At 43.7% G+C, this 10,642-nt stretch overlaps 1 protein-coding gene across 1 annotated transcript in view; it reads right to left on the reverse strand.

Annotated features, from left to right (window-relative positions):
• ankrd29 (ankyrin repeat domain 29) overlaps window positions 1-10,642 on the reverse strand; it is a 55,900-nt gene that overhangs the window by 26,219 nt on the left and 19,039 nt on the right. The window contains exon 6 of the mRNA XM_020534137.2: window positions 7,063-7,161. Within this exon, the coding sequence (XP_020389726.2) occupies window positions 7,063-7,161 (99 nt within the window). The remainder of the gene's footprint in view (window positions 1-7,062; window positions 7,162-10,642) is intronic.

The raw sequence follows: 10,642 nt of genomic DNA on the forward strand, positions 1-10,642 counted from the left end.
GACCATGCACACTAGAAGCTTGGCAACTTCTCCCTCAATCCCATGTGATTTAACCTTACTAATCAGTCTACCATACAGAACCTGGTCGAATGTTTTGCTGAAGTCCAGCACAAAGTGATTGCAATATGTGCCATTCTCAACTGTACCTTTCAAAGCTTCCTCTTTCAACATCTGAGAGACAAGGCAGCAGATACGTGGGAAATACCATGACCTACATGTTTCCTCTGAGTCTCACATCTTCCTGAATTGGAACCACATTGCCATTCCTTCACTGGTGCTGGATCAAAATCCTGGAACATCCTCCCCTGTAAGGCAACTATACCACAGGGACTACAATGGTTTCAAATTCAGCCATTTCATTTTGACTGTTCAATTTTGGCCACTTCTAAACTTTGGCATGCCTGTTTAAAATAAGCCTTTTACATAGCTAAGTGTTCAGGCTGAGGGTATGGTTTTGAATAGGTAGTGGCTGAATGGTCTGAAGGAACCATGTGAAGGAAACGCTCCAACAGAAACAAACCAATTTAAATTGATCCAAGTGATGAACTGTGAGGGCCACCAGTGTAGGGCAAACCCTCTGAGGGGAACTGCTATGAGAGGCACAATTCGTTGAAAAGTCATTCAATGGGGAAGGCAAATTGTTCTGAAAGAAACTGCTCCATTGCGTAATGTTTTGAGGGAACACTCCCAGGGGCAGACTGCTGTGAAGGAATGACACTGGGAGTGAAAATGTTTGAGCACTGCTCCATGGGAGTGTCAATCTAAGGGACTGCTCAAAGGAACAACATCAAATGCAAAATTCCAAGAGGATCCGAAATAACTCTTCAGAAGCTGGCATCTCATCACCAATCACCCTTTCTTCTTTCCCACAAATGCATAGTCTTTGGCAACAGCACTGCTCTCTTTGAGTCAGGCATTCCAGAGCCTCAGTATCCCTAACATTCACCATTTGTGTCAGCCAGATCTCCCTGATTGGACCAGATTACCAGCCCCAATCAGGGAACTCATTCTGTGAGGTCCAGCTGGCTGACTTCATTATAATCAATACATCCCTCCCCCTCTGGGTTCACAGTCACAGGACGGTCCAATTTGTTTTAGAGCCTCCTGGGGTGTTTAACACTGGGTCAGGTTCCTCCAACTATGAATTCAACATGGGAGCTGTGTACCGAATAGGGGCTCACCTCTCGTGCCTGGAGCGCCTTGGTAGACATGCACTCTTCTTCCGGAGACAGAAGCGTTGAGGTGGCTACTTCTATCACGTCCATCTCTGATTCAGAGGACTTGACAAACTTTGATGGAGAGGATGAATCAACGAGTCCCTGAAGTATTTCTGAAGGCTCTGAGGGGCAGGGCAAGTTTTGCTCTTACACAGTCTGTGAATTTGTAGCTTTCAAATGGTCCACATGCTTATTCAGAATAGCTGCACCTACCCGAAATTTATAGGTCACTGATCCTGATCTTGCATCGATCACGCCTCTTGTGCACGCAGAGCCATTTCCATGGTTCTTGCACCAAACTTTGTCTTCTGGATCAAACTGTCTCTCTCACTTGGTGGAATCTTGGGTTTGGCATTGGGGTTCCTAGTGCTGTTTCACCTTCCCCAGATCTGGGAAGATCAGATTTAGCCTGGTGCAGAGTGTTCTAACCAATAGCAGCTCTGCCAGTGCTATCCCTATTGTTGCACATGGGATGGTCCTACAAGAACCACGATAATTTGGTATCTAGCGAGGCTATAGATTGTTTCTTCAGGCCAGCCTTCAAAGTTTGGATCGCTGTTACTCCCTCAGGCTATTGGATATGGGTGGTATGGAACTGTCCTAATATATTGAATCCCATTCGACTGCAAGTGGTAAATAAATTTCCTGCTGGTAAACAATGGCCCATTATCTGTGACCAAAACGTCCAGGACTCCGTGTGTCACAAAAGATATGCGCAATTTTTCCATCGTCACTCCAGTGTTTGACAAATGAACTCTATGCATACCAACCACTTTCAGTTGGCGTCTACAATGACTAAAAGTATTGAACCCATGAAAGGACCTATATAGTCGACATACAACCAAGTTCAAGATTTACCCGGTGATTTCCATGGATGGGGGAAAGTTGCTGGCATTAACTTCTGTCCTTGTTGACATTCTGGACACTATCCTACCATACGGCTATGTCAATGTCCAAGCCTGGCCACCAGACATAACTCCTCATGAACATCTTCATTTTGGAGACCCCGGGTGGCCCTGATGGAGCTCAGCCAGTATTTGATGGCGACAATCACTCTCACTCCCCATAACGATATGCTGTTCTACCCGTGAGCTGGTCTCTCCAGTCCAAAAAGGTTTTCATTCTAGCTGTGATGACCCTTTGGTTTCCCCCATTAATACCAATTGTTTCAGTCTGGAAAGGACTGGATCCTTCTATGTCCAAAGTCTGATATTGTTAGCTGTAACTGGTAGCCTGTCCAGAAAAATCAATGTTATGACAGATGCTTTCATTGGGGTACCACAGATGACACATCTGCTAATGGAAGGCAGCTCAATGCATTCACGTTTGCTGCTCAGCTTCCCAGATGGTATTCGGATTTGTAATTATAGGCACTTAATATTAGAGCCCACTGCTGAATGTGGCTTGAAACTATGGGTGGCATTGGCTTATCCTCTTCAAGCAGACTGAGTAGGGGTTTGTGATATGTGATTGTCACAAATTTTCACCCATAAAAAGTATTGATGGACTTTCTGACTTCAAATATGACTGCCAATCTTTCTTTTTCTATTTGGGCGTATTTACGCTTTGCATTAGCCAAAGTCCTGGATGCATAAGCTATGGGCGTTCCTCTCCAGTGGGCCACCTATGAGCTAATACCACCTGATGCCATTCGGGGAGGCATTGCACATCCATGCCAGATCTTGCTTGGGATCCTAGTGTGCCAACATATTAGACCATGATAGTTGCCTCTTTATTTCATCGAAAGCTAGGGCCTGTCTATGAGACCCATTTCCAAGGCTGACCCTTTCTTACAGAGTTGATGGAATGGCACCAGAGTGGATGCCCGGTTGTGTATCAACTTTCCATAACAGTTTACCAGACCCAAAAACGACTTATGCTCATGGACAGACGTGGGGCCAAGTCACCTTTGATTGCCCACACTTAATCTTCCAACAGGTATCACTCAGTCTTGTCGATCCTGTAGCCCAAAAAGAGGTCACTTGGGGGGCCTGGAACACACATTTTTCCCTTCTTAGGCATATGCCTGCTTTGAAAAAAATGCCTTAGCACAATATCCGAGTTCGCTAAGTGTTCCATATTAGCTTTCCCTCGTATCAGGATGTTAACTAGGTAAATGGTGACCTGAGGTAGACCTTGCAAAATGTTCGCCATCAGCCACTGAAAAATGGCTGACGATACGCTGAATAGCAGTTTCGTGTATTATGGCCTTATGAGTATTGATTGTATCATACTTCTGAGAATCCTGGTCAAAATGCAATTGCAAGTAAGTATGGCTCATGTCAAGCTTCATGAAGGACAAACCTCCTGCCAGCTTTGCGTACAAATCATGAGGGATTGCGTATTTATCCAACTGCAAAAAAAAGTTTACTGCTTGTTTAAAGTCCCCAGAAAGGTGAACTGGTACATGGGGTTTCAAAATTGATACGACTGGTGCTGCTCATTCCGCAAATTTTTTTGGTTTGATGATTCCTTCATTTTCCAGTCTTCTGCGTTCTGCTTCTACTTTTGTCCATGAGGCAAATGGCACTTATCTTACAAAATTGCAGAATTGCTTCCTGGTCAACTTGACAAGTTGCTTTGGCTCTTCCGATGGTCCCTAGACCTTCCTGGAAAACTTCCGGATATTTAATTAGGACTTTCACTCAGGCAGCCATTTTCTAATTGAAAAACATTGAACCAATCCAGGTGAATCTCTCACAACCAATTTCATCCCATCAAGCTTGGGCCCAAGACTTCTACTACAATCACTGGCAATCGATCTAGCTGCCTTTCATAAGAGACTGAAACAGAGGTTGTACCCTTAATCTGCAAAGGTTCCCTGGTAAAGGTTCTCAGCCTAGCTGATGTCTAACGCAAATTCAAGGGCTGGAGTCCAATGTGAATTTTATTAAAAACTGCAATCACTGATATGGCTGCACCAGAATCGACCTCCAATTGAACCGAATGCCCATTTAATCAGGTGTTTATCTTGAGTGGTTCTGATTTTGATGTTGCTAAGCAATTTAATTGTTCCAAACCAGATGCAGGTGGAGTTTCCAGGGTATGAACTCTCCTGGACACTGGCCTCTGAATTATCTTACTCCGTTTAAGTTGAGTAGGACTCCAGTGCCATCCCGAATCCTCATATCAACAACAATCACAATGTCTTACTGGCAGAATCCTGAAGAAAACTGTAACTGTTTGGCTGAGACTTGGCTTTGGTTTGGGGTTTTGCTGTGGGCTGACTGAGTTATTCTTACCAGGGTACTTCCTGAATGAGGCTATGCAGTTGCCTGCTCTCAAGTGGTGTTCCCTAAGCTCAGGTGAGGGTTTCCACTTCCATTAGAATGCCTTGCAACTCATTTACTTCACCAGTCACATCTTCCAATGACAAAGACAGTTGTAGTGCTTGTTTGAAGTCCAGTTAAGATTCAGCCGGTAAGTGTTTTTGCACAGTCACATCATTGATCCCACATACTAGATGGTCTCTAAGCATCTTGTCAAAGGTTAAACCAAATTCACAGACTTCTGCTAGTTGTTTTAACCTAGTGAAAACCCCAATACAGATTCTCAGGGTTCTCGAATTATCAAGTAAAAGCAATAGTGTCGCAGAATTAAAGGAGGCTTCACGTCTTAATACTCCCTAACTATGTCAATCAATTCTTAAGAGGGTTTAATATTTGGTGCCTCAGGAAATGTTAGGTCCCTAGTGACAGAAAAAAGTTGTACCTCCCTAGGCTGTCAGGAGAATTACTCATTTTTCATCACAATGTAGTTTGCCTGGAAAAAATAATGCATTCTTTCCACATACAGGACCCAGTTCTCAATGGCAGGGTCGATCGAATCAAACATCCCAAACAGAGGCATGATGTAAGAAAATGCTTACCCCCCACAACTTAAAAACAACTGTTGCAAGCGAGTTTCTTCAGGATTGTGCTTTGCTCTTATCACCACTGAAATAACTCTTCAGAGGCTGCATCCCATCACCAATCATCCTTTATTCAGAGATGCTTAGCCTTTGACATTAGCAATGCCTCTCACTGAGTCAGCCATTCATCCTTTTATATCAGCCAGATTTCCCTGATTAGATCAAATTAATAGCCCCAATTGGGGAACTTATATTCTACGAGGTCCAGCTGGCTGATCTTGTTACAATCACTACAGATCAATCCAAGGGGACCATTCCAAAGATTTTAATGGAGTAAACAAGGTAAATCTATTTCTACTGCCTGAAGAGTCAGTAGAAAGGACTGACAGATTTAATACAATTTAATAGCAATGAATTTATATTGCTTAATAAAAAATTGGAACTAATAGCTCCTCTCATGATAACCATGACAATTATTATTGATTGTTATAAAGATCTATCTGGTTCACTGATGTCCTTTAAGGTAGGAAGTCTGCTGTCTTTACTAATGATGCCCACTTCCCATGAAAGAAAAAAGAAAATAAAACTCACAAAAGGACTAGATAGGAGACAAAGGGTGTGTATTTTACAGGGGGTTGTGTTATATCCCCTGCTGCATGTCTCCCCGCTACCGGAGAAGTCCATGATCAGTCCACCCACCTAAAGCCCAGCAGCTCCGCAGCTTCAATATGCTGATGGCTGCCTTAATTGAGTCAGAATGTGGTTTCTGATCCCATTTGGGATCTCTGAGAGAACTGTGAGCCAATCTGAGTGACCACTGTTGGGACGACAAGCAATCCTCAAAGAAGTCTGATGGATCCTAGATTTCATCAGCCCCAGGAAATTTGGTGGACGGTGTGTGCAGGCATCTTGGCAGAGTCCAGGGGGAAGGGGAAGAGGGGCCCATGTTTCAGAGGCTCAGATTGGAGGTATGCTTTAGACCATTATTTAGGTAGGCTATCTGACCTCCTTAATTGCATAATATAATGTGGGAGATAGATCAGAGGTGGCAGGAAGGGGAGGCAATAGTCTAGAGGTATTATCACTGGACTGTTAATCCGGAGACCCAGATAATGTTTTGGGGACCTGGGTTTGAATCCTGCCATGGCAGATGGTGGAATTTGAATTCATTAAATATCTGGAATTCAGAGTCTAATGATGACCATGAATCCATTGCTGACTGTCAGGAAAATCCCATCTGGATTCACTAATGTCCTTTAAGGAAGGAAACTGCCATCCTCACCTGGTCTGGCCTATATGTGATTCCAGACCCACAGCAATGTGATTGACTCAAAGCTGCCTTCTGGGCAATTACGGATGGGCAATAAATGCTGTCCAGCCAGCAATACCCTCATCCCATGAATGAATAATAAAAAAACAGGAAGGCAGCAGACAGGCTACCTATTTTATTTTGTCATGTACACCAGCAGTGAGCTGTAAAATTCTAACCAATTTGAACCATTTTTGCGATGAATTAATAAGATTTGGATTGCAGTGATTTGGAGTGGCAGAAGCATATTTAGTAATGATTTTCAAATGGAAATTAGATAAATACCTGAAAGGGAAAGATTTGCAGGGATATTGGAAAAGTCTTTTTAATTAATATAGCTTTATCGAATAAAATAAGTCACATAAAAATGTATTCCTGGTGTCAGTCTTCACTCATCACGAGTACACACAGGGAATTGTGGGCCTGCAGAACTGACTTCTGAACTTTTCATATGTTCTATGGATACTGTTGAGCTTTGTGCACTGAACCAGGAACTGGCATTAGGGAATACAATATACAGAATATTGAATAGGCTTCGACATCCAAAGGTGTGGTGCTTCAGTTCATCAAAATTGCATTTTACTTCTTTTATTTTCAAGACAAGGTTAAATTCAAGTTTCTGTTTCAATAGAGTCAAAATGAATTAATTCACATCTTTCTTCAATTATAAATCATAATTTGTATACCTGTCTTGGTTGGTCAATCTTTGCTCCTGATGCAAGGAGCATGTTAATCACATTTAGATGGCCTCCTTGTGCTGCCAGAAAAAGTGATGTAGCACCATCCTGCAAAAAGAAAGGAATTTGGTCTATCACTTTGATTTCAATACAAAATTTGGAAAGTATGACTTTGAAACTACTCTCCTCAATTTAATAAGACTATAAGGCATAGGAACAGAAGTTCAGTCATTCAGTCCATCGAGTCTGCCCTGCCATTCAATGAGATCATGGCTAATCTGAGTGAATTTTCTTCAGAAGCATACTGTTTTTCTCTCATTGCCACTGAAATAATTGCACAGAGGCTAGTATTCGTCACCAAGTCACCCTTTATTTACATGTGCACAGTACATGGGCTCTGACCAGCCAGTCACTAGAATCATAGAACTCTACAGTGTGGAAGCAGGCTATTCGACCCATCAAGTCTACACTGACCCTCCAACGAGCATCGCATCCAGACCTATCCCCCTACCCTATCTCTGTAACCCTGCATTTCCACGGCTGATCCACCTAGCCTGCACTTCCCTGGACACTGTGGGCAATTTAGCATGGCTAATCCACCTAACTTGCACACCTTTGGACTATGGGAGGAATGAGGAATCTCTCTGAATCTTCTGTTTATATCGGCAAGCCAGGGCTCCCTGATTGGCCCAGGTTAACATCCCCACTCAAGGACCTCATTCCAATCACTATAATAACCTTCTCAAAATATATAAGGTTCTGAGGCGACAATAAGAACTGCCGATGCTGGAGTCAGAGATAACACGTGTGGAGCTCCAGGAACACAGCAGACGAGGCAGCATCAGAGGAGCAGGAAAGTTGACGTTTCGGGTCGAGACCCTTCTTCAGGTCTCAATCCGAAGCGTCAACTTTCCTGCTCCTCTGATGCTGCCTGGTCTGCTATGTTCCTCCAGCATCACGCTGTGTTATCTCAGATTCTGAAGAGACTGGATAAGGTGGATGCTGAAAGGATGTTTCCTCTTTTGGGAGAAATAATAATTCGGCCACACAGATCCAAAATAAGTGAGTTCTCTTTTAAGACATAATGAGAAATCTTTTCTCTCAGAGGGCTGTGACACTTTGGAATTCTCCTGCCCAGATAGTGATGGATGCAGGGTCACTGAATATTTTTAAGGCAGAGATGGGTGATACTCTTGACTAACAGGGGTGTCAAAACTTTTGGGTTAGGCAGCAACATAGAGCTGAGGCCACAATCAGATTGGCCATAATTATGAATGGCACATACTTACTCCAAATTCATATGTTCATATGTTAAATAGTACCAGGGGATCCCGGGAGTAGGTATTCAACCCCTCGTACCTGTACCACCATTCAATGACAAAGTGACTATTCTGTGACCTAACTCCATCTGAGATGTTAGATGGGCCTCAGCTTAATATCTCATTCAGAAGATGGCACTTCTGTCAGTGCAGCACTCCCACTCCAGTGACTTCAAGCTCATGTGTCAAAAGTGGAGCTTCAAATCACAACATAATTATTTTCTGAGATAGTAGGAACTGCCGATGCTGGAGAATCTGAGATAACAAGGCGTACACCTGGATGAACGCAGCAGGCCAAGCAGCATCAGAGGAGCAGGAAAGCTGACGTTTCGGGTCTGGACCCTTCTTCATAATTATTTTCCATTTACTTAACTAATACAAAATAATTACCAAAATGTGACAGATTATTAATATGTAATATAAATGTTATTCATTCAGATAACAGCCAACATCTTCCCATTTTAAGCAGTGATATAGATTAATATCTTTTGCTTAACATATTGTTAAGCATTTCGAAGCACTTAACCATGTTTGTCTTGAATAGTTGGTCCACGTGAATTTAAATAAATGAATTGACAAAACAATGTGGTGGATATTTCCTAGAAATAAAATTGAATTGCTTTCTTGGGTGATAACATTAACCACATCACAGAGAAACAAGATGAAGCAGTTTGATCTGGCACATGTTGTATTGGTAACAGCCTTGATACATTTGTGGACTGAGGATTGAGAGATCCCCCACAGGCCTCCAATGCATTCTTGCAAGCAGCCAAATGCATAATTTAGCATAATTATCACTTTGATAGTCACCATGTTTGTCTTATGACTACCTACTCCTTCAGGTCACCAGTCCCACTCCAGGAGATGACACAAGAAGGTCGGTTTCATATCATGTCCTGAATTGAGTGGAACTGTTGTTGAGCACTGCTCCTTGTTCAGAATGTTGTTGCTCCCAGTTTCCTGGAGCTGTGCGGTGCTGTGTACCTCGTGGTTCCTGACATCAAGAAGTCGGTTTTCACTGGGCTCTCGTTTCCAGGTTGGGGTGTGCACATCGCCTCACCTGCTTTGGTGCTTTACCGCTTCTTCTGTGTATGATAATCTTCCCATACATCCTCATTGTAGAGGAGTTGCTGGTGTGTCCTTTATACGACTGTCTCTTTCCACTCTGCTGCTGGCCTGTGGTGGCCCTGTGTGAGTGAAGGGTTTTTCTTTTGCAGATATTCCTCAACACCTGCCACACACTGCACTGTTTTTTCACTGTAGCCTCCTCCATTGACTCTGTATTCTGAGGTGGCGGTTCAATTGATTTATCATTCTCTGGAACATCTTCCTTTCTTTTTCCACATGTGCCGCCTTCCTTGGTTGTCCATTTTCTCAAGTGTCTTATTAGAGGGTGGTACCTTACTAGAGGTCCACTGCTTGTGTTGCCATTTCTGGCCAATTGTGCATATGTGGCCCTCGTCTTGGGCAGGCCTTATATAGGTGGTCTGCTTCTCCATACAGTTTGCAACTCTTGGACTGTTTGCAGTCCTTAGTCACATGCACCTCCTGTTTTCAGTTCCTGCAGACGGTCACTTTGCAGTGCACTACCATATGCCCTGACCACCTCCAGGTTCGACACACTTTAGGCTTCCCCACATATGTCAGGTGGCCTCAGATCCCTCTGACTGTAAAACTGGAGGGCTGGTGGAGGATATTCCCACTGGGTCACCTTGCCCTATCGCTTTCTGTGCTGCCTCCTTCAAGCTATGCTGACCTTTCCAGGAAGGTCAGGACATCTGCTGCTGGGACGTGGCGGTCGTATAAATGGATTGTAATAACCTGGCTCCTCTGCACTAGAAGGATGAACAATGGTGCCGCAGACAGGATGGAGAGGGGACCCTCACCTCCTTTCGCTTCAAATATCTTCAGGAGAAGCTCACATTGCTCTACACTCCAGAAGGTCACACCAAAACACCCCCCACTGGGGAAATTCTGTTCACAGAAATCATCCTTTGCTTGGAAACTGCAGAAATTCAGGAAGATACCCTTCACACCGGTGATCCTTCCTCACCTTCTTCACCTAACAGTGTCCCAGACACCCTGGCCTGGGGCACAGGCACTTGCAGAGGCCATGGATCTGGTTGGCTGTACACTTAAAATTAGTTCAGAGATAGTAGGAATTGCAGATGCTGGAGAATCTGAGATAACAAGGTGTAGAGCTGGATGAACACAGCAGGCCGAGCAGCATCAGAGGAGCAGGAAGGCTGACGTTTCGGGCCTAGACCCTT

Source organism: Rhincodon typus, chromosome 4 (genome assembly GCF_021869965.1).
Source record: "Rhincodon typus isolate 14 chromosome 4, sRhiTyp1.1, whole genome shotgun sequence".
Taxonomy (NCBI): domain Eukaryota; kingdom Metazoa; phylum Chordata; class Chondrichthyes; order Orectolobiformes; family Rhincodontidae; genus Rhincodon; species Rhincodon typus.